We start from the raw sequence: 25627 nt of genomic DNA, 5'->3' as shown, positions 1-25627 counted from the left end.
GTATTATCAATATTGGTATATAGATAGTTGATGATTCGATTCCTTGTAAGTTTTCCGATATCCTTACTGACATTTTATCCCCTCCTTTCTTCTTTATCTCTCCCCTTATCATTAATTACAGCCACCCTGTTTTTCACATTTCTCCCTTTAGATCACTTGTACTTTGCTAGCCCCCTCTTAGTTGCTGTTCTATTTTCATAAACGTGAAATAGTCTCTGGTCACTTTCTGGGTTTGTGCAGATACTCCAGATTATATACTCACATCTGAAGATGTGGAGTTAGGCCCCTCAGATGACAGAGAACAAGTGGCCCTTGTCATTTTGGGTTTATATTATCTCACTCACTATCATCTTTGTTTTTAGTTCCTTCATTTATCTAAATATTTCATGATTTTGTTTTTCTTTACAGCTTAATAGTGTTCCATTGTGTAAATATACCACATTTTCATTATCTGTTCATCAGTTGAAAGACATTTATGTTATTTCCATTTCTTAGCTATTGTGAGTAGAGCAGCAATGACCATGGATGAGCAAGTATCTGTGAATGTTGAGCCCTTTGGGCATATGCCAAGGAGTGTAACAGTTTGGTAATATGGTAAATTAATTTTTAACTTTTTAAGAATTCCTTACATTAATTTCCAGAGTGGCTGGGCCAGTTAACATTCCTCCCAACAGAGAATGGTTTCCCATGTATCCTCTTCAGCACCTTACACTGGTTGTTTTGTTTATCTTCACAATAGAGTAAGATAAAAATCTCAAAGCTGTTTTGATGCATAATTCCCTAATTGCTAGGGATGATGAGTATATTTTGAGATAGTTTATTTTTAGCAATTTTTGTTTGTTCTTTGCTTTCTTGAGTTCTTTTTACATTCTGTTTATCAATAATCTGTGAGATGTAGAGCTGGCAAAGATTCTCTCCCATTCTGTGGGTTTCCTGGTCACTTGATAGATTGTTTCTGTAGCTCTTCAGAGTCTTTCAGTTTTATGAAATTACATTTTCCATTTGTTAGCCTTAATACTTGGACAAATGGGGACTTATTAAGAAAGTCCTTTTGTACAACTCTATCAGGTATGCTACAGCCTGTGTTTTCACTTTTAAGTTTCAGAGTTTCAGGTTTAATATTGAAGTATTTTAACCATTTAGAGTTAGTTTTTGGCAAGGTGATAGATAGGGGTCTAGTCTCATTTTTCTACCTCTAGGCATCTAGTTTTCTCTGTATTGTTTGTTGAAGATAGTTTCTTCTCTCCAATGTATATTTTTGGCCTCTTAGTTAAATATTAAATGGCTCAAGTTATATGTATCATGCTTGACTCTCCAATTTTGATCCATGTGTCTACATTTATTATTGTGCACTACTACTGATTTTCATTACCATGTATCTCTATTATATCTTGATATCTGGAATGAATCAAACTCTCTAGCAAACTCTCTAGTTCTTTTTGCTCAGGATTGTTTGGATATCTGAGGTCCTTTTGTGGTTCCATACGAGTTTTAGAGTAGTTTTATTCTATTTCTGTGTAGAATGAATTGGGGATTTTGATTTACATTTCACTGTAAATGGCTTTTGGTAGAATGGTCATTTTCACAAAATGAATTTTGCCAACTCATAAACTTAGGATGTCTTTCCTTTTTCTAGTGTCTTCTCCTGTCTGTTTCTTCAGAGATTTCATGTTTCGTTGTAGTTGGTTTTCACCTCCTTGTTTAGATTCATTCCTAGACATTTTATTGGTCTTGGAGCTACTGAAATGGTGTATCCATGCTTCTTCTTTGTGATTTTGTTGGTGATGCATACAAAAGCTATTGATTTGCACAAGTTGATTCTGTATCCTGCTAAATTTGTGAATTTGTTTATAATTTCTAGGAGTTATTTTTAGTAGAAGCTTTAGTATCTTTTATGTACAATAATGTGTTATTGGCCAAAAGGTGTAGTTTGATTTCTTATTTCTTATTAAGATCCCTTTAATGTCCTTTTGCCTTATTGTACCAGCTAGGAATTTGAGCACAATAATGGAAAGAAGTGGATTTAGTGAACACCCCTGTTTCCTTCCTAATTCTAATAAAATTGCTTCAAAACTTTCTCCATTTTGGATGTCAATGGCTGTGTGTTTCTTGCATACAGCTTTTATTATATTGAGGTATGTTCCCACTAGTCCCACTCTCCAGGAAGTTTGTTATGAAAACATACTGGATTTTGTCAAAAGCTGTTTTTCTGTACCTATTGATAGGATCATGTGATTGTTTTGGTCTTTAAGTCTGTATGTTAAATAGTTTATTGTATTTATTGATTTGCATATGTTGAACCATCTATGCATCTCAGGTATAAAGACAACTTGGTCTTGGTGGATACATTTTTTGATATTTGAGTTTTAAATGTTTTTATGAGTATTTTAAAACCTATGCTTATCATCTATATTGGCCTGTAGCTTTTTTTGTGTGTCTTTTCTGTTTTGGGTATTAGAGTAATACTGGCTTCATAGAATTTGAGAGCACTTCTTTGGTCTTTATTTTCAGTTTTAAAAAATTGTTTTGAAAAAATTGACTATAGTTCTTTTTGAAAAGTCTGGGAGATTTGTACTGTGAATCCACTGTTTTAGTTGGAAGGCCTTTTATTATATTTTAATTTTCAGTTTTGTTATGGTTTTGTTTAGATTATGGCTTCTTTGTTTAATATTGGTAGTTTGGCTGAGTCTAGTAATTGTTCCTTTAATTTTAGGTTTTTGAATACAAACTTTTAATACCCTGTATGATATTCTGAATATCTTTGGGGTATGCTATATTTTCCTATGCATGTCTGATTTTGTTAAATTTGGTTTCTTTATTTTAGTTAGTTGTGCCAAGGGTGAGTCACTCTTATCTTCTCAAAGAATCAGCTTACTTGTTAATTCCTTTTTTTTGTTTTGTTTTTGTTGTCTTTATTTTATTGGTATCTACTCTGATTTTAATTATTTATTTCTGTCAATAAAGTGTGAATTTGGTTTGTTTTTGCTCTTCCAAAATTTTGAGTAGTATCATTAAGCTCTTTATCTTCTGATTTTTAAATGTGGGTATTTGGAGCTATAAATTCTCCTCATAGGACTGCTTTCAGCATGCTCCAGAGGATTTCTTTGTTGTATTTTCATTTCCATTTAGTTTCAGGAAGGTGTTTTATTTCTTTCTTGATTTTTTTGACACACCCATAATTCAGCAATGAGTTGTTTGATCTCCATGAATTTATGTATTTACCAAAGATTTGTTTGCTGTTGATCTTTAGTTTTATTGAATCACAGTCAGAGCAGACATTCTAAGTAATTTCAGTATTTCTAAATTTGTTATGACTTGTTTTTTGTCCCAAGCTGTGGTCTGTTTTAGAGAAACTTCCATATGCTGCTGCGTAGAAAGTATACTCTTTGATATTTGGGTTAGTCAATGGGTTGGATCCTCCCCAACCAATCACTAATTAAGAAAATGCCCTCAGGCTTGCCTGCTGCATGATTTATGGAGGAATTTTTTCGATTGAGGCTCCCTCATTTTAGATGACTTTAGCTTAGGACAGATTGCCAGAAAACTAGCCAGTGCAAGTGAAATATTCTGTAGGTACCTGGTAAGTCCATTTGATGTTTAATGTTATATTATTCTGATGCTTCTCTTTTATTTTTGTCCAGATGACTTGTCCATTGTAGAAAACTGAGATATTGAAATCATCCACTACTAATAGATTGATCTTAATTTGTGCTTTAAATCTAGTAATAATCCATCCAGTAATACTTTTTTTTTCTATAAAAAAAAAAAAAGAAATTGGATGTACTTGAGTTTGGTGCACTTATGTTTAGTTTAGGATAGTATGTCTTCTTAGTTGACTGTCCCCTTGATTAGAATGAAGTATCCTTTATCTCTTTTGAGACAGTTTTAGTTTGAATTGAGTCTTGTAAGGTATTAGGATAGTAGTAACTGCTTGCTTTCTGGCCCCATTTGATTAGAGGGCAGCACCCTTTAACTCTTTTTACTCTACTGAAGTGTCCATTTTTACAGCTTAGTTGCACTTCTTGTAGAAAGCAGTCATATGGATTTTGTTTCTTTTTTTAGTATATGTGCTGCCGAAGCGAGCACGGATTTTGTTTCTTAATACACTTACCAATTCAGTGTTTTTGACTGGAGAATTGAGGTCAATGATATTTAAGGTTATTCAAAGTATGCATTGATGGCAGCCAGTGTGTGCGACGGTGTATCAGAGGCTTTCCATGGAGATCTCTGGCCTGACCTGGGCGAGAGTTCCCCCGAAGGGAAGCAAGTGAGGGCAGGGTGGGGATGTCCCTTCTGTTGCTTCTGCTGCTGCAATTGGCTCCTCCTGTCTCTGCTGTGCTGTCTAGTTACGCCACGCTGCCTTGCACTGAGTTGGTCGGGCTGAGTGGGGCCAATTGGCCAGTGAGGAGTCTGGCGGAGTTTCAGGCAGCACTTCAGGAGAGAAGGCCTCTTCCCAAGTGTTACAGCTTTTAGAACAAAAGGCTCAGATGACAGAGTAGTTCTCACACCCCTTTTAATTCCTTGGATAGGATTTATATACAGTTTTGGGGGTGATTCAGGATTTCACAGCAGGTACCTCTCATTGGCTTGGACTGAGAGCTTGGGGGAAACCTTATTTGCATGTGGGAAGGCTTGGGGCTGCTCCTACATGACTGATAGTCACACACCTCTCCTGCGGGCAACTGTGGGTCTGTAACTTCAACAGGAGCCAGGGGCCCAGGAGACATGACCAAACACCTTCTGTCCCATGCAGGTAGAAATCACCACCCACTGGGTCATCAGGGTTCCAGGCCTTTGCTCAACAGGAGACCAGGCTGTCTGTGCACAGCCCACAGCCCCAAATAAATGGTCCTTTGTGTTTTATTAATTATGATTTCATATTTTTTCCTATAGTTTCTTGACCATGCTTATTCCTCTCCTGAGTTCGAAAATTTGCTCCCTATATTTCTCTAAGGTTAATTTGTTGAATGTAATTGCTTTAGGCTATATATTGTAGAAAATTCCTTCAACAATAGCAGATAGTTTTGCTGGGTATTTTAGTCTAGGTAGGCCATCATGGTATTTGGGGATGTGGAGTACATTGCTATAGGTTCTATTGGCTTTCAAAGATATCACTGAGAAATCATCTGCTAGTCCAATGGATTTTCTTTATATATGATTTATATTTTTCCTCCTGAAGTTTTCAATAGTTTTTTTTGGGGGGGGGAGTTCCACATATTTAGTGCTTTAGATATAGTATGGTGTGGGGATTTTCTTTTCTGGTCTTGTCTATGTGATGTTCTGTGTGCATACTGGATCTCTATAGGTATGTCTTTTTTTTTTTTTTTTTTTTTTTTTTTTTTTTTTTTTTTTAAGCTTGGGAATGCTTTCTTCCGTGATTTTTTTGAAAATGTGGGATATGCTATTTACCTGGAATCCATCTCCCAGATTATATTCTTTTTTTTTTCCATTTTTTGATTATATTCTTATAATTAAATTTTTTTCAGGGCATCCCATATTTTCTGTATGCTACTTTTATTGTTCTTAGTCATATTCTTTGCTAATTTCATCTAGACCCTCTACTTTGTCTTCAAGTCTTATTGTTCTATTTTCTGTTTGGTTCATCCTTCTTGCAAAGCTTTACATTGGGTTTTCTAGGTGGGTTTTTAAATTTTTTAATTGAATCTCAAGTTTAACTTTAGTACTCTTCAGGGTTTCTATCTTTTTATTGAATTCTGTTTTCATACACTAATTTTTCTTCATTTTTATCATTTCCATTAGCCCCAGGTTTGTGTTTCACTGTGCATATTTCAGATGTTTTCTCTTTTTAAATTCTATACATTCATTGAGCTATTTGTGTCTTTTAAATCTTTGAATTCTTTGATAACATTATGATTGTTATTTTAAATTCTGTGTCCTGGGGGTTTATCTAGGTAATTTCCTCTGGCATAAGATAGGGTTGGAGTGAAGATACTGTCTTGATTTTTCATATTGCTTTTATTTTCGTGATGAGATTTGGGCATGTAAACTTCTTTTGTTAGTCCTATGTCTGATATGGATAGAGCAGTTTTGGTGCAAAGAGAGCATGTGCAGGTTACCTTGGGGCAATGATGTGGCTTAGGTGGAATAAAGTCAGGTGGACACAGAAGACTGGGTTGATGTTCAGTGTCTGCATCTGGGTTGAAGACTGGAGTATGAAAGCATATCTGGGGTTGGCGAGGATGCCTGGAGATGAGGATCAGACAGATTTACCTGGGTAAACCCTGGAGAAGAATGTCAGGATCTGACTGAATGGAGAAGTGTGTTCAGTGTGGGAAGGTCCTGTAGGTAGGAGGCAGGCATGGAAGTCATGAAAGAAACTTAGAGATTGGTTGTTGTATAGGCAGTGTTGATCAAACTAGGCTAGGACACTAGGTGTAGCACAAGGGCTAAATCTGGGGACTTGAGGAAAATGCATGGACAGATCTCTAGGATTCACCCTGGAGAAGGATCTGTAGAATCTGGCTGGGTAGTAGGACAGAGTAAGTCCCATTGAGTAGCAGTAACCAAATAGCATTACTCAAATTGATCCCTTTGGTGGCTCATATTTCTTGCTACCTGCCCCAGTGTTCTAGGTTCCTGAATGAAACACACACACACACACACACACACACACACGCACACACACACGCACACGCACACGCACACGCACACGCACACACACACACACACACACACACACACACACACATACACACAGCCTTTATACTTTCATATACCTTAAACAGTCAATGGCTGGGCTACTTCCTAACCTTCACATGGCTCCCCTCACCCCCAATCATATTCTCAAGTTGGTTACTTACTAATCCTATATTCCATCTTTGCTGCCCTAGACCCAAATGTGCAGTCCTCTTGAGCCATAATCCCCAACACCTACATGACGGCAATGCTCTCTGTCTTTCTCACCTCTCAGACCTGGTATCTCTCTTCTTTCCCCAGCATGGCAGCTCTCTCCCTTCCTGTTCCTTTCTCTATCTCTTGCCCAGGAAATCTAAAAGTCCCACCTCTGTTTACCTGTCTAGCCATTGGCCACCAGTAACTTTATTTACCAATTAAAACCAAATGGGGACAGAGTCCCTCAGTGTCTTTCTTGCAGGACACTGCAAACAGTTTGTTTTTTCTTTTTTCTTTTTTGGGGGGGATAGTTAGTATGAGAATATGAGCAGCTATGCATTGATTGTACTTTTACTGAATAGTTACAGAAGTCCTTCTGCTAGGAGGGAAGTTATTTTAGACTTGGTGACATTTAGCAATGGGACAATGCAGTTGTGAGAGCTTCTATCTTGAGAACTAAAGGATGTGATGCATATTTTATCATCTTCACAACTCAGTAAAGAATTTGGTGTTCAGAGAAGCCTCATAAACTCCCCCGAGGCAGTATAACTAGGATGTGTGATTAAACTGGGGCTCAGACTTGATCTGATCTCTCCCAGACTTGTTCTGATTACTTCCCAGCAATAAGAGCAGACATATTCATTGAAATACTGAGCAAGAGGTAATGAGTTTGGATTCTTTTTTATAATACTTTTATCGTTAGTTGCTAGAATGTATTTATAGTCTCATAAAATGAGAATGACATAATATTTTCCCTTTATGAGAAAATATTTGAGGGAACTGGATACAATTTAACTTTGAGAAAAACTGATTAAGCCAGGGCTCACAAACATCCTGATTCCTTGTGATACTGAGAGAGGCAAGGCATATTACAAGGACAGGATCACTGTATGGAGGTAAGAACCAAACTCCAGATGCTCTTACTGAAAGGAAAGTCAGATGTAAATCCTCCTTCCAGGAAGCCTTGATGGGATGAATTTGAAACTGGTAGCAAGTTTATAAAAACTAAAACAAACAAACACAACAGCATCTAAAAATAACACAACTGCCTTCTGAGTGAGAGGAGCAGGTATCGAATCTTCTCAATCTCCAGAATTAAAAATACCAAGTAAAACAGAGCTCCTCGGATTTGAAGTTCATAGACATGCTATGTGAAAGGAATATACTTTGAGTAGTTGAAGATCCTTAAAGAAATTGTATTTGTTTATTTCTACATGTTCTTTCGGCTTTTTAAAGTGGAGGGTTAAATCTTAAATGTTTTTAAATAAAAAAAATGTATCATAGAATAAAAGCTATATTCTATGGCTATTAGTAGTGAGTTAAGATGATGCATCTGACAAATTACCTATCATAGTCAATCAAAAACATATTTTAGTAAAATTCAAGGACATTTTGCCCCAATACACTTTTATTTAACATAGTGTGGGCAGTTTACACTATCCCCAAATCATAGTCTTACTTCCCAATTCTCATCATCTCTTATAGCTTTAGGAGAGCATTTTGACATTCATTGGCTATATTTCAATATTTCAAGTAGCACAAGAATTATGTTTGCCTGTGGTAATTTTCCACAGACTAAAGTATTGACTTCATTTGGTTTGGGCTGAAAAAATTCATTTCATGAATATTTATCACATGCTAAGGCCTTTGATGGCAAAGAGTTGAATAGTAATATGTAACATTCTTATTTGTTTGTTAAAATACTCAGTTTATGGTGAGATCACATGCAGAGTCCTATAGCCAAATATTAGGCAGAGCCTAATACTTCTGTGGCGTAGGGATAGGAAGGATTGGAGAAGCCAGTGAGATCAAGGACAGGACAAGAACATGGCCCACAGAATTACATAACAAACTGATAGGGACTCAAGTGGGCTCACAGAGATCAGGGAGTCTGTATGGGTCTGACTTAGGTTCTCTGCATATATGTTATGGTTGTGTGGCTCAGTGTACTTGTGAGACTCCTAACAGTGGGACCAGACTGTTTTTGACTCTTTTGCCTGCCTTTGGGACTCCTTTTCTTCTACTGGATTGCCTTGTCACCTTGATGTCAGAATATGTGCCTTGTCTTATTGTAACTTGTTATGCCATATTTAGTTGATTTACCTGGAAGTCCTTATTTTTTTTTTCTGAGGTGAGGTGAAAGGGGGATAGATCTAGGGAAAAAAGGAGAGGTGAGGAGGAGAGATTGTAGGAAGGGGAAGGAGGGGAAACTGTAGTCAGGATGTAATATATTAGAGAAGAATAAATAAAAATAAAAAACACTCAGTTTAAATCACATATCTATAGTATTTTACTGAGAGCTACAATAATATTACTTATGATGTCATTTATCTATTTAACGGTTTCCTCCCCTGTTTACCCTTCAATCTATTCTAAATACCTTTATTGATCCATTGATCACAATGGAACAAAGACCCAGTAGACTAGAGATACAATTGAAAAAGCACTCATGATGCAATAATCTTTTTTGATGTGTGTGTGTGTGTGTGTGTGTGTGTGTGTGTGTGTGTGTGTGTGTGTGTGTGTACGGGGAGGTAAGTTGATTTTTGGAGTTCTCTGCTATTGTTTTTCTCCCATAATTCCTTGAGACAAAGTTTCTCAATCAAATTTGGATCTCTTCTGTATGGTTAGTCTTGCTATCAAGATTGCTTTGTGAGTTCCCTATCTACATCCTCTAAAGATGGAAATACAGGGGGACCACTATACTCACTCTGAATTTATGTGGGTTTCTGGTGATGTGAATATGATTCTCATGCATGAGTGACATGCACTTAACTGCTGAACTATCATTTCATGATACAATATTCTTTGCGGTTTCCAAAATATATTCCTAACCAGGGAATGGCTAAATTTGGAATGAGGTTATCAGAAGACATTTGAGTCTTCATGATAGAAGAGGAATTCCATATGTAAATGGAAATGTAGAGCAAGTAAATTCCACAACATATAAAAGATACAAAATTCAAGGAACACAAGGAGGTCTTTGTGGAAAAAGATTAGCAGTAAGAAGTATATGGGCAAATGTTGCTGGGAGTCAAGGATGCCATTCTTTTTGCTGTGACCCAAAGGGGTACCATATGATTTGCTGTGAAGCTGAAGGGTGCCATCAGCTTTTCTGCCATGTTCAGCCTCCTATACAGAATTTGGATTTAATTTCTTGAAAATCTCTTCTCCACAACTAATGCTACAGTGAAGGCCATGTGTAGTGTAATATCCAATATAGATTTAATATTATACTCATGGCTCAGGCTCTGGTAAATTGGGAGATCCTCAGTATCTAACTACAGCTTGCCTCTCCAATATGTTCATGTAGATGTAGCTCACTAGCCAGACAGCCCTTCTCAAAAGACCAGGCAATGCTCCTGCTTAAGCTTTAGAGGCAGCTGACAGTTCCAGAGAGACTGGAATAACTGAACCATGTGTCTGTGGAATCAGGTGACACTTCATCTTCTTGACACTGCAAAAGCTCCTGTTATATATTTCTTCATTGTTCTCTAGTATAACTTTTCATTTTATTTTATGACTTCATTCCCTGGACTATGGTTACCTGTGACCATGCATATTATATGTAAAGCACTGTGGTTGTATCTTGAAATACAGACATTGTGTACTCTACCTTACCTACAGGGTAAATAGCAGAGGAAAAACACTGTATTGGGGAAAATTAAACTTTCTGAGTTAGCTTTTATGAAATTTTTATTTCCTTCCTTCATTTCTCATGATTAATCATAATTTTAGAACATAAAGGAAAAAGCATAAGAATAATTACTATAAATTCTCCATTGTTATTATTAATTTCCCCAATTTTTTCTAATACAGAGAAGCAAAATTTGAAAACAAAAGTTTTCAGACAATATTTTCCTAAGTAAGGAATGCTGAGAGTGGAAGCAACAGTTTTCAATAGGGAAGAACATACCAATTGCATTTCTAGTACCACATTGTCATTCCTGAAAACATAGACAAGTAACACAGGACTGAACAGGCTATATTTAGGAATATATATGTATATAGATTCATACACATAATAACAATTAATGAAAAAGGAGGACACGGATTTGAAAGAAAACAATAATGGGTATTCGGAGGTCTTAGAGGGAGGAAAGGGAAGGAGGAAATGATGTAGTTATATTAGGATTTCAAAAATTAAAAAAACTATTAAATTATGAAATGTATCTTTCATGTTGCTTTCTCTGAATTCTTAGGAGTATATTCCATGTTCATATCCTGTATCTTCCAGACACAGTGCCTTCAAGTGAAGACTAGTAGTTTTAAATATGTGACGTTTCTTGCTCTATTAAAATAGACAAAAACAGATTCTGATGAGCAATGAGTTCTGTGTTTTCATGGCTGATGAGACACTTTGTAGTTAGGGCATGATAGCATTAGAATAATGGTGCTGATGTAAGAACTAGGAAGTGAATGCAGATGAGAAGGCAGGGTGGCTTGTTATTCTAAACACCGTACAATCCATTCCAGTTGCGAATTGTCTTATTTGTTTGTATACAAACATACTAGGACACATATATGCAAGTGATCATTTTTTTTCTGTTGAAAGCTATTGCCTTAAGGGATCAGACATTTGTTCTAATTAGTTTGCTAATCATATTTTATAACCTTTTATAATTGCCTTCAAATACATTCCACATATTTTTGAATGACTTTAATGATGATAAGTTGTCAAACTTTGAAAGTGAATTAGGACTAGGTATCTTGGAAAATTCCATGTAGCAAAAGTCTTAGAGTTTAGTGATTAAAAATTTAAAAGATGAATGGGAATAAAGGGTTAAAAGTGATTCTGGACTAGGAAAGGTTAAAGAAGAGGCAAGAGCATAGTAGAGGAGAGAATATTGGGAGACAGAAATATACTAAAGGCATTTGAAAAAGTCATATAGAAACCCACTATTGTAGAAGCTTCTGTATACATACACTTAAAGACTAAAAATGAGGTCTCCCTTTAGGCAGGGCAACAATAATCCTACTAGACAACGCAGACCAACAAAAAAGGTAGTAAATTCTTGGTCAGTGAGGTTTCAAAGACCCCATAATATTATAGGCTATTGCCAATTTTTTTGGTGACTCTCTAAAACTTGAAGATATAATCCTGTTGCTGAAGACATCACACAACTGAGTCATAGGACCTAAAGCAATTGAGCTGTTATTGACCTAGAAGATTCATTCCTATTGGATAGTTTCCATAGTGCAGGAAGTTGCTATGTATACCAGTGGAAGTAGAAAGTAGTCATCAGTCTTAAGCAGCTGTGGACCTTGTGAGATATGATAATGACTATGCTTGATAAGACATGCCCACTGGTGCAATAGTAGCACAAATGTCACAGGAGTAACCATTTCCATTGGATTTAAGACCTGTTCCTTGAAATGAAAATCATACCTAACATTATTATTGGGACAAGAATTTTAGGTTAGACAAGTCATAGACCATAGAATATAACTCATTACTATTATTCTGCTAAATGGATATAGTATTAAATTAACTCTTAATGACTTATCAATATACCCACAAATTAATGCATCTCTTCCAATAGATGGCTAAGGTGTAAATTAACTCTTAATGACTTATCAATATACCCACAAATTAATGCATCTCTTCCAATGGATGGCCAAGGTATAGAGAATAAGAGAATTTAGCATGCCTGCCTTAAATGGGACACACATCCCTTTTTCTTTCCTTCTTTCCTCTGTCTCCTCTCCTTCCTTCCTTCCTTCCTTCCTTCCCTCCCTCCCTCCCTCCCTCCTTCCCTCTCTTCCTCCTTCCTTCCTTTCCTTCCTTTCCTTCCTTTCCTTCCTTCCTTCCTTCCTTCCTTCCTTCCTTCCTTCCTTCCTTCCTTCCTTCCTTCCTTCCTTCCTTGTTTCAAGACTCAGACATCACTGAGAGATAGGGTAGGAAACATGTAAAAGCCAGAGTTAGTAGATGAAGCTGAGGAAGCATGTCCTTCTGGTGACAACAGGGTAGTTGTTCATATGAACAGCAGTAGTAACAGCACACACAAAACCTTCAGAAGCTCAAGCAGACCAAATGCTAGCATAGAGAGGGAAGGGTCCTACTCTTAGGTGATGAATTATTGGTAATTTTCAATTGTGGGAGAAAGAAGGTCAATTTATGTAACAGTATAGCCCCTAATATGTTGACCATGCTCGTGCTTTAGTTGAAGGCCACACATCCAAGTATATTTGGACAGTATAAATTGCCCTTGATAGGAGAAAAAAAATGACACAAAGGAGGCTGAGTAGAGGAGGGGATATATCTGGAATAAGGTGGGGGAGGAAGAGTGAACATGATAAAAAAATCATAGCATGAAATCCTCAATGTGGTAATAAAATATATAGAAATAGATAAAACATCATGAAGTAACCATTTCCTTAGGTAATTTTAAATTAAACACTGACAATTCTATAAGCTTCAACCTAAGAAAAATCTGACAACAAAAATGTGGGGAAGAGTAATCTCCAAGTTGTCACCTACTGTTTATTTGGATTCTGATGCTATTCTGAAGGCGTTGAACTCACTTACCAAAAAGATTGTCAATCAGGCAAGGTTAAAAAAAAAAGACTGGGCTGAGAAATCCAGAACAGAGTTTGCACCACTGTTACAAAACCAAGAAGTTTTTAATCACTGAATTCTCTAGGACAAGATGGATGAGAAAAAATATTTGCAAAGGTAAATGACAATGATATTTGCTTAGGGCAGGAAAAAGGTAATCTTTAGCCAGAATCCTATTTTTAAGTGGTTTTAAAATTTGAATTCACAAAATCTTAGTGTTAAAAAACTTGTGAGCTTAAAACATTAAATTAACTTGTTTCCCTTTGCTTCTGAAAATGGAGGGGCAGTCGACATTGGGGCAGTTGTTTTGCCGATCACAAGTAAATTCAGGAAGATGCTTCTTGCTGTAGACAACTCCCAGCTGATACAGGGCCAGACTGACTGCACAAAGTCTTGGACTTAATCTCTAGCAGCAGATAAACTAGACATAATGGGGCCCCATGTCTATAATCCTAGCACTTGGGAGATAGAAGCAGGAAGACCAGGAGTTCAAAGTCATCTTTTTGTTACATAGAAAATGCATGAGGCTCTACCATTACAAAAACAAAGAGGATGGTTTGAAGTTACTAGAATAGGTAGGAAGGAATTACTGTGGAGCAATATTCAGAAGAAGAAAATTATACTTTTTTTTTTCTTGTTTTATTTTGCTTGTTGGTTTTATTTATTTTCTTTCAAGACAGAATAGCTAAAACTTAGCAAAAATCTAAAACCTTGTTGAAATTCAGAGAAAAAGATGTGAGGTCACATAAAAACTGGAATTCGAGGGGATGGGGGAATTCTAAAAGTCTCCACAAAGGAGAACCCCAAGTGCTGCTTCATTAACTCTGGGTACCACTTATGACAAGCAGAGTATAGAATAGCTGAGTAGAGACTTTGGCTGGTATTCACTATAAGGGAGGCAGAGTATAAAGCCAAAGACTAAAGGAAGGGCTGATGAGATGGCCCAGGAATCAAAAGTGCCTGCTATAAATACCATCAACCTAAGTGAAAGCCAACTCTCATTGAAACACCCAGGGTAGGAGAGAATTAGTCCTCTGACTTCCACGCACACATGCGTCATAGCATGCATTAAATCAAGGAATACAATGGTAAAAATTTAAACTAAATGAAGATAGTATTTATGGGATTATAACAGAATCATGAGTTTTTTGCTTATAGTTCATAATTTCTAGTCATTCAAAGAAACAGAATAATGCTACCCATATTCAGAGGAAAATATAAATTCACAGCAACAACTCCAAAATTTTGCAGATGTTGTTATTAACTAGCATGGACTTAAGCTTTACCTGTTTCATAGATGCATAAGAAATGAGCCATAATTAATGAGTTAAAATAAAAAAGGAGTAAAAGCAAAATAGAAAATGTAGAGTAGGGGTAAAAAGTTAAAAACAGCTGTCTGTCTTTAACATTACTACACCATAGATTAGAGGCACTTATTTGAGGAGAAAGTGGACATATGTGAAATGTGTCTTCATGTCTGAGAATATCTTACTAAATGATTCCATCAGTTTTTTTTTCCTTAGAAATACTGAGGTTTATTTCTAGGGCTTCTTTGTAAGGATATCACTACAACATTGTAATCAACATGAAACCTCATATGAGAACTGTTTCATTTATCACTAGGCACTAGATGAACCAGCCAGGACTGAAAGCAACTCCAAGGCCAGCGTGTTAGACCTACCAGTGGAGGTAATGACTTCAGCTTACCCTGCTTTGATATGCAATCCCCAAATTCATTGCTAACCCCACTCCTGGTTTCGATTCTTCCAGTTTTGTTTCCCTGCACAGCTCAGGCAGCAAACTGAAGAGCTCTGTGCTACCATTGATAAGGTCTTGCAGGACTCCTTGTCTATGGTAATGCTGTAGAGTAGAATGTGCTATTCAAACCTTTGCTTTGCTTTTCTTCATTTCCCTCTGTCTTGCCACGATGCCTCATAGGCTTGTTCTTCCCTTTTCCTTTGTTCTTTTCTTTTCCAGCATTCTTCTGATTCTCCTTCACGGCCCCCACAGACAATGTTGGGTTCTGAAACAATCAAAGTATGTATATATTTATTACAGTGTACTGTACCATTCAATTTTTGCATAGATAATTTCAAACTGTCATTCAAGACTCAGCGGTAACCTCAGAAATCAACTCAGTAGCTAGCAATTAGGGTATACACAGTGAAGTATAGTGTTCACTCTTGCTTCTGTTTACACGCATACACATAGGTCAGTCTTCACAGAGCTGCAATGTAAAATTTCTTTTAGCCATGAGTCAATATCAAACAGTTTGAAAAACCAATATTTCAGGTTTTCAACATTGAATGTTGGCATTTTGTGGGTTCACATGCCAAATTTCTACCTTATATTAGTTTTGGACTATAGCTTCAGTATCAATATAATTTACATATACTTAGAAGTGTAGCTATGAAGTCGACTAAAGTAACACTCTGGTAGCTCTCATGTGGGTGTTAATTCAACAGTTCTTGTTTCTTACCAATTGAATTGAAACAACTTCACTGTTCTATGACTTAAACTAGCAGAACTTTGGAAATGTTAGACTGTCAGAGGAGTTATTCTGTATATTTGTTTTTTCTGCATAATGTAGCTGTTTGCATTTGTTAGGACAAGGGATACAGTTCCCTAAATGTATACATTCCAAGGCTAATGCTGCTCTATTCATCTCAAATTTGAAATACACTTTGTTTTTCCTTTATGTATAACAATATTCCTTTTTTTATCATTTACAGACTTATTTTTTCTCTCTTTGATTGAATACAAACACTTTTGCCATAAATTGTTTACAATGAGATACATAATAATGTATCTGAAAAAAATTTAATGTACAGACAAAATTTAATGCTCATGACTTAAAAGAGTAGTCCTCATTTTCAGTTGTGCAGTTACAGATAAATATCATGAATTTTTGTAATTTTTTTTGGTGGTATTGGCAGTTTCCTTTGCTTCAAGTATCTATTATGTTCATACTATGGGCTTGGGCTTTGAGGCAGTAGGAAGATAAAGCAACCCAGGTGAAAATCCTAGGAAGTTTATTACAGTTGTGGCAGTAGAAATATAATTTACTCTGAGATCCACATGTGGAATGGAGTCAGAAAGACCAGTGATAATATTCTTAGGCCAAGGCATAGTAATATATGAATTTCCTGAGGTTACATGACTTATTTATGCGAGGATGTTGAAAAAGTCAGGGTATTTGAAATTTCATGAGCCAGGGACAAACAGCATAAAACTAGTTCGAGAATCTATTTGTTATGATATAAAATTTGGAACTGAAGGAAAATATAAGGATATAAAAATGATCATTCTAGTTGCTGGGAAGAGGCTACTGAGGAAGTCAGTAGTACAGTGACTGACAATAAATTGGAAAGGTAGATTCAAAGGAGCCATGGAGAAGCAAATGGGTTTGGGGCTTAATAATTATTCACATATGAGCAATAAAGGAGAGAAGCCATGAATGAGTCCAACATCTCTGCTCAGGGCATAGTGAAATAGGTGCAGAAAAAAGGAAGATAGAGGGTGTGGCAATTTAGGTAGTGTTTATATGAGAATTGTATGAATGGAGTCATTCAATGTGTAGATAGTAGGAGAGATGTAGATATCACATATTGTGAGTCTGTAAAGAGTGCCGAGGAGCAAAACATGATAGGTAGGTAGAGGTTGATCCAGTCAAAAATATTGTAAAAAGGTTATGTTAAGGGGATAATTAGAGCAGAACACTATCATGAAAGCTGTGATAGTGTTGAAGAGAATAGACTTGTTTATTGCTACCAAGAGGGAGGAAAAAAGTATGCAACAGGCATTATGAAATTTGACTTGTGCATTTGAAACTAGGTTATTGATGCTTATAGGAAGATCATGTTCAAATCTAATATTTTATAAATTTGCTATAACATAATCTTTTTTGAACACAGATTTTTTTGTGTGATAAAGTAAACTTATAGTTACAATTTTTAAAATGTGTTTTTCTACATGTGTCTTACTCTATACTTTCATCTTTGTCTTTTTTGTTTTTGTTTTTGTTTTTTTTTTTTCGAGACAGGGTTTCTCTGTATAGCCCTGGCTGTCCTGGAATTCACCTTTTAGACCTCGAAGAACTCAGAAATCCGCCTGCCTCTGTCTCCTGAGTGCTGGGATTAAAGGCATGCGTCACCACGCCTGGCTCTTTTGTCTTTTTTAAATCCCTTTGCCCAGTTTTCTTTCAAGTCACACATTTTTATGTATTAGTTTTTATTCAATGTAAGATTGTGTTTATTTGGAAATTTAAGCCAGTTACATTTATTGTAATATTTATTATTTCATAATGACTTCTGTTATTATTAATATTTTCAACTTAAATCTTTTTGTTCTTTTTGATATTTTGATTAACTTCTCGTTTTCTTTTGGTAATTGACTTTTACTAATTTAAGACAAAAAATTAGAAAATTTTGTATTATATTTTATTATTTTTATAGTTGTACACACATTATGGAGAGTGATTGCTGGGTGTTGGCAAATCATTTCACACTGGATGATCAAAGAAAGAGATACTCAAGGGTGAAGCAGCTTCAGAGGACTGAACCCTGAGCAGCTTTGCAGAAGCATATTTATTGATTGTTATACCAAAGCTAATTTTACAGTAATTCATTTCTCACACTAGTCTCTGATCTGACCTATGTGCTCACTGAAGGTACACATGTTTCACATGCTTCTCAGACTTTATTGTGTACTATTTGCAGTGCTCAGTAATAGAAGAATTTCAAGTTCGCCAGGAAGTCTTGTGACTGGAGGCATGCAAAACTCATAAAGCAGCCGGGTGTGGTGGCACACACCTTTAATCCCAGCACTCGGGAGGCAGAGGCAGGCGGATTTCTGAGTTTGAGGCCAGCCTGGTCTACAAAGTGAGTTCCAGGACAGCCAGGGCTATTCAGAGAATCCCCGTCTCAAAAAACCAAAAAGAAAGAAAGAAAGAAAAAAAAAAACCACCAAAACTAAAAAAACCAACCAACCAACCAACCAACCAACCAACCAAACCCCATAAAGCTCTTTCAGAAACACAGCACACAGCTCTACAAATCTTAGAAAGCAATCACTGATGAGATACAAAAGATTTCCTTAGGGCTTAGTTACACCTGAAAATAATCCCAATACTCAGTGTTCATGCTAGATACAAGGCTTTACTGATGTTTCTCACTATATATTCCCCTTTTGTTTAAGGTACATTTATTTATGTTGAGGATTATATATTTATGCTGAAGGCTATACATTCCTAATGTAAATACAGATTTTTCTCTAGTGTGCTGTTGCACAATCTTATATAAATAAGCCAGAATACATTTCAAGGCTAGTAAAGTTATTACAGCAAAATCAAGTATAACCATTGCTAGAATAAGTAATCTGTAAAAGTGATGCATAGGAATAAATGAAGCTAAGGTATCTACAAGATTTCCACAGCATCCATTACAGTCATACACGCAATCTTTTTGAGAAAGTATCCTTCATTTCTTGATGTAAATCATGAATCATTTGGGAAGAATTAAACTGATTTATCAAATGCATTTTAACCTTTTCCCAACCATACTTGCTTCCATTAAACTTCAAAGGCTTAACACTGTAAGAAGAAACATTCCTACCACATCTAAATTTCATCTGTTTTTTCAAATATATCTAACTGACTTCTAATCAGTATTACAGCTTATCTCAGAGCAGCTATTTCATTAACTATCTCACCATCTATTTTATTCTGTTGAGCAAAGAGTTCTACAGAATGCTTATGACAGGTTTTAATAAAATCAGCAGTTTGAATTTCTTTATGAAGCATCAATCCAGCTGTATCAGCAGTAAGCAGTACTTCAATGACCCCCATAAAAACAGCATTACAAAGTCCACTAATCTGGCAAGTTCTTGATACTCTTTCAGAAAGCATCTGTGTTAGTGTCATCACAGTTGAGTCTAGTGTCACACACTCATGGTCTTGACTATTTCATCATCATCTATAAGACTGATCTCATACTGCAAACTCCTCAGTAAGGACTGAGAAGTGTGTGGGTAACATGTTCCCTTAAGCAGCACATACATCAGATCAGAGGCTCTGGTATGAGGAACGACTTACTCTAAAATTAACTTTGGTATAACTGTCAATAACTTCTGCAAAGCTGCCCAGTTAGCTCAGTCTGTAGAACATGAATCTCATGGTTGTGGGTTTGAATCCCACATTAGGCACCAAATGTTGATCAACTGTTTCACTCTGGACTACATAGGAGGGACACCCAAGGATGTAATAAGGTTTTCAGCAGCAGGGTGGGACAACCTAAGAGGACAAGCAACTTTGCAGAAGTGTATTTATTGATTGTTATACAAAAACTAATTTTAGAGTAAGTTGTTCCTCATACCAGAGCCTCTGATCTGGTCTATGTGCTGCCTGAAGGAACACATGACCCACACAATTCTTAGTCCTTACTGTGCGCCATTTTCAGTGCCCAATAATACAAGGATTCCAGGTTTGCCGGGAATGTCTTGTAACTGAAGTCATGCAAGGCCATAAAGCTCTTTCAGAAACACAGCTCCATGAATCTCAGAAAACAATCACTGATCAGTTACAAAAGATTTCTTCAGAACTTAGGTACACCTAAAAATAACTCTAACACTCAGATGTTTATTCCAGATACAATGGTTTGTTTATTTATTAATTTCCCACTACAGTTGGGTTTATGTTAAACTAATTACTATCTTTTTCAATGTTATATGAGACAGTACTTTTTATTGTATACTTTTAAAAAATCAAAACAAACATATAAATACATACTATTTGTTAGTGTATTTTGGAGTTGTATCTGAATTTTATGTATATATCTTTTAATTTCTCCTTTAGATCTTTCAGTACTTTTTTATGGTTTTTTGAAATTGTGCTGATAATTGTTTCAACTTAATCTATTTGTGTATGTTGTGAACTTCATCTATGAAAAAATAATCTTCATTTTGCTCTTCCAATTAACCATAGTTCCTGGGCTGATAATATGGTTCAGTGAATAAAGATTCTGTCTTCTAAGTTTGATAACCTCAGTTGTACCTGTAGGACACATATGGTAAAAGACGAGAACTGACTCCTGCACATTGTCCATTGACCTTTATGTGCATGCTATGAATACACACACACACACACACACACACACACACACACACAAATCAATAATGTAATTAAAATTGCAATTTTGCTAAAAATAGGATATGCCTTCTTTTTGACTTTATTTATAATCTCTTTTTCATACTTATAAATTATTTTGTCATATGACATTTGTAACTGCAAGAGGGTGACCATTTTTAATTTGGCTTTGTAAGCATTTTGAATATTGACTCTGAATATGACATTATTAATTTTTCCTATAAGTATCTAGGAGTGCATTTTCATACTGTGTATCTCTGCTGTTATTGTCTATGACCTTTCATCTAGAGTCTTGACACTTCTTCCTATACTTCCTAAGTTATATAGGTAATTTGGGTATATATGTATCTAGAACAGCAATAATAAATCCAATCACTAGAATTACAAGTTTTGTCAAGGTTTTCCCACTATTTTCAGAGAAAGAGGAAAGTCTATCACATAATGCAGATGTTCTCTGGTACCATCTTCCCCAATGCAACTGTTTCCATTTAGTAGCTTCTATGCTGCTAAACACCCGTCATATTTTGCTGATAAGCAAGTAGCATCATTGTGATGTGGGTGCCCCATTTTGCTCTGTTCACAATATACCACACAGAGATCCTGTTAAAGTATTCCTATATGACTTTTGTCCAATGCCTACATATTTTCCCTGGAATATAAGTCAAAGTCCATGTAAGATGCTGAACTTCATCCTGATCCCCTGACCCTCTGCATACAGCTCTCTTCTAGGTATCATTCTCGGTGTCGTCACTAAGAAAGAGTTCAGCAGAGAACTAGCAGAAGCTATTAGGCCATGTAACTATGTAATAAGCTGCTCCCCTTTCTGCAGCCAGCACAAAGGGGCATGGTGACTCAGTTTACTCCCAGAGTTTGCTCCTTTACTTGCCTTATCCCTGATGTTGCACAATATTGTGAGAAAGTAAAGACAAAATATCTAAATGCTAACAGGCAAAAGCTATAGATCAAATAACACCTGTAACTAATTTGAACAACTTAAATGAACTGATTAGTAATGGGATCAAGGAAGACATTTTTGTTTGAGACTTGGAATGACTAAATCATGGTGTTGTGCTGATGGGTGGGTCTCATGTTGAATGACTGTGAACTACTGCTTATGCAAAAGAGTAGAAAGGCTACAGAAAAATTCCATCCAGAATGGAATCTTGGTTCACAACAGAATGTGTCATGGACTGACTCCTTCCTCCAGGAGTAAGTGATCAATCATTGATGTGATGGTATTATAATGAGGCCTTTTAAAGTGTGACTAGGTCATGGGGATAGACTCTTAATTAATGGGATTATGAAAAAGACTGGAGAGCAACTCTTTATCTCTTTCACTGTGTGATTAAACAAGAAATTCTGAACTGTGATGAGAAAACCAGACCTCACCACACAATAAGCCTGTTTAAGCCTGTCTACCCTCTAGAACTGAGAAAATTAAATACCTTAGTTTTTAGTTTAGGAGCTACCAAGTCTATTGCATTTTGTCTAAGCCAGCCTGAGACATTATGCTTTGATGAAAAAAGAGAGAAAGGCTCTCACTACAGAAGGACAAATAATAGAAGATTCACATCGGGCCGCCAATGGAGGAGCTAGAGAAAGTATCCAAGGAGCTAAAGAGATCTGCAACCCTGTAGGTGCAACAACATTATGAACTAACCAGTACCCCGGAGCTCTTGACTCTAGCTGCATATGTATCAAAAGATGACCTAGTCGGCCATCACTGGAAAGAGAGGCCCATTGGACATGCAAACTTTATATGCCCCAGTACAGGGGAATGCCAGGGCCAAAAAGTGGGAATGGGTGGGTAGGGGAGTGGGGGGGGGGGAGGGCATGGGGGACTTTTGGGATAGCATTGGAAATGTAATTGAGGAAAATACAAAATAAAAAAATATTTAAATAAAAAAAAGAAGACTCACATCCAGATGTAAGGATAGTTATAAATTGAGTCTGAGAAAATTAAAAAAAAAGTTTGAATGGCATTCTTATTTCACAACAAACTCCTTTCCATAGAGTATGCTTAAGATTATAATTGAGCACCGCATTCTTCCAATTTCCTCTCTGCATTATTATTTCTTGCTCCGTTATGTTTGCCCATCTGCCTTTCCCAAACTGACCGATGTAAGGGTGTTTAGGGACCAGTCCCTAGGTTTCTCATTCCTTTAGTATGGTTATCCATCCTCATGAAAATCATATACATGCTGGCAGCTTCATATGCGTGCCTCTGTTCTGGTACTTTTTCAAGTTTTAGATTCTTAACTATTTAGTCTTTGTTCCACTCAGAGCTACAAAAAAAGCTTTCAAGCTCAGCACTGGTGAAGATGCAGTTAAGACTTTTTTCTCTCAAGTGATCACACCCACCACCTTTTTACATTTGTTTTTAGTAGTCTTTCATTTGCTTAAGTCCATAAACTTTGCATGATTTTTTTTCTCTTTTTGTCACATTCAACACATCCTCTTTTTTCACTAAAAATTTAAAATATCTGTAGAATGTGATTATTACATAGCTTCTGTGCTTCTAAACTGTCGCCATATTTTTACTGACCAGCACAGAAGCATCATTGTTACGTGGGTACCCCACTCTGCTCTGTTCTTAGTATACCACACAGAGAGTCTGTTCAAGTATTCCTCTATAACTTGATAAAACCTACATATTTCCTCCCAGAATATAAGTCAAAGACCTTATAAGGTGCTTTATTTTTAGGTCTCTGAACTCTGTCATGATTTGTCCTCCTCTGACACTATCTATCAGGGTTGAACCCTGGCAACCTCATTACTATGACTTGAATGTCCAAAACATGCCACCACTTAACACAGTTATCTGATTCCAGAATCTTACAAGTTAACAATGAAGACTAATCATCATGAAGAGCAAGTGATATCTTTTGGGTCACACTTGAAGCTCAAATCTGTTTCTGTAATCTCAGAAAGTAGACCTAAGGGGGAAAATATTAGGGGATTATCAAACCATCTGGATTGTGCACAGGTGAAGTTGATGGCCATTTATTTAAGATGAAATCAAGCTGTGGTTGAGAGTTCCACAGAAATATTTTACCTCTCAGATTTACATCTGAGATAGAATAGAGATAAATGGATCAGAGAGCACATGTAGGATTTCTGTTCGTGTTTTACAAGCAGATGTGTCACATAAAGAGAGGAAAACAGGATAAATGAAATATTAAACACGAGGTTTGATATCAATTCATATTAATTATTAATTGAACATTAATTAATATTTTATTAATAGTAAACTAAGAGATAATAGGACCAGAATAAAGTTAGTGAGGGCAAACAATTTAGAAATCTCACTGTAATATAGCTGATAGTAGACGTATTAGAGACATGAAGGTATGAGTAAAGAAAGAATTTTGAAGGAGGGATATTTAAAGTTGAAATTTCAGAGTTTCAATGTTATTCCTGGAGGTAAAGTTGAGTTTGATCTTCAAAGTAAATTGCTGAGATGGGATGAATGTCTTTGGACATAAGGAATTCAGAGAACTGACAGGACAGAAATTTCTAGTGAATTCTGAGTCAGCCAAAAATGATAGACGAACTGTGGTTAGATACTGTGGGACTCATGGGTAACATTATCAATAAATAAGAGGAAATTGCCAGATTATGAACAAATAACAGCTGTGAAGAGACTAACAAACGGGGACAATTCAATAAAGCAATTTTAGAGATAAATGAAATTTCGTCTGATTCAGTGGGACTCATGGTTGGAAAACCTCAACAGAGAAAAAGATGCATTTCTTCCTTAAAATCTGAACCTTTCATTATTCACTAATCATTGAGATGTGTAATTATTTTTATTTTCATGCAGACTCCTACAACTCATCCAAGAGCAGCTGGTCGAGAAACCAAATACGTAAGTATCTTTCTAACTATGCTTGCTACTTTTTCAGTGGAAGCATGTACACATTTTAAATGGAACTCAGCTTTGCATCGACTATACTGTATAGTTATAATTCTCTCTTTCATAAGTGCAAAGGGATAAGATGCTATGCTTGGCCCAGACACAGGAAATCAGATACGTCAGGTGTATAGCATCAAGTAACTTTGAATTCCTTCTTAAATGAATTATTGTCTAATTCACTTAACTAAACAAAACAGAATGGTATCACCTACCTTTTGTATCTATAATCATCAAAGCTTAGATTGCATTTATTTTTATAAGCACTGCTTCTGTGTTTAAGAAATAGCCAACTCATATGCTTGACACATTGAGGTTATTCCACAATTTAATTTTAATTCCACCGTTTAATTGATTGTTTAGTTTGTTGCTTTTCTGTGTTTAGGTTAGCAAGTAATTCAGTGTCTGTTTATGAAAAAAAAACAGGAATCTGGAGTGATGGCTTAGGGGATGAGGGCATTTTCTACTGTTGTCAAACACTCAGGTTAGGTTTCCAGCACTCACATGGCTATAACTCTAATTCCAGGGAATCTGTTTTTTTTTTTTTTTTTTTTTTTTTTTGTCTCTGGAAGGCAACAAGTACTCATGTGGTCTGCATACGGACACTCAGACACACACATATAAATAAATAAATCTTTAAAAAAAAGTACTTCAGCAAAATCTTGCTGGCATATTCAATAGTGTCTGGGTTTGGTGGCTGATTATGGGATGGATCCCCGCATCGGGTAGTCTCTGGATAGTCCATCCTTTCGTCTTAGCTCCAAACTTTGTCTCTGTAACTCCTTGATATAGCTGTCTCGTATGAGGCTATGCCAGTGCCTGGCAAATACAGAAGTGGATGCTCACAGTCATCTATAGGATGGAACACAGGGACCCCTGTGGAGGAGCTAGAGAAAGTACCCAAGGAGCTGAAGGGGTCTGCAACCCTATAGGTGGAACAACAATATGAACTAACCAGTACCCTCAAAGCTCGTGTCTCTAGCTGCATATGTAGCAGAAGATGGCCTAGTCGGCCATCATTGGGAAGAGAGGCCCCTTGGTCTTGCAAACTTTATATGCCCCACTACAGGGGAACACCAGGACCAAGAAGCAGGAGTGAGTGGGTAGGGGAGCAGGGTGGTGGGAGGGTATAGGGAACTTTAGGGATAGCATTTGAAATGTA

The 25627-nt window shown here is 36.4% G+C and overlaps 1 protein-coding gene across 69 annotated transcripts in view; it reads left to right on the top strand.

Moving 5' to 3' along the window:
• Positions 1–25627, top strand: part of Mlip (muscular LMNA-interacting protein) — a 250699-nt gene that overhangs the window by 147011 nt on the left and 78061 nt on the right. For 25 of the 69 annotated variants that reach the window (XM_017313568.2, XM_017313572.2, XM_017313574.2 and 22 more), the window contains 4 exons: positions 15035–15100; positions 15182–15265; positions 15389–15448; positions 24376–24420. In XM_017313568.2, the coding sequence (XP_017169057.1) occupies positions 15035–15100; positions 15182–15265; positions 15389–15448; positions 24376–24420 (255 nt within the window). The remainder of the gene's footprint in view (positions 1–15034; positions 15101–15181; positions 15266–15388; positions 15449–24375; positions 24421–25627) is intronic. The other 44 variants (NM_001368988.1, NM_001368984.1, NM_001368986.1 and 41 more) reach the window with 3 other exon arrangements.

This window comes from Mus musculus, chromosome 9 (assembly GCF_000001635.26).
Source record: "Mus musculus strain C57BL/6J chromosome 9, GRCm38.p6 C57BL/6J".
In the NCBI taxonomy this organism is placed as follows: Eukaryota; Metazoa; Chordata; class Mammalia; order Rodentia; family Muridae; genus Mus; species Mus musculus.
The sequence above is the reverse complement of the archived record's forward strand: the minus strand, read 5'-3'. Positions and strand labels throughout refer to the sequence as shown.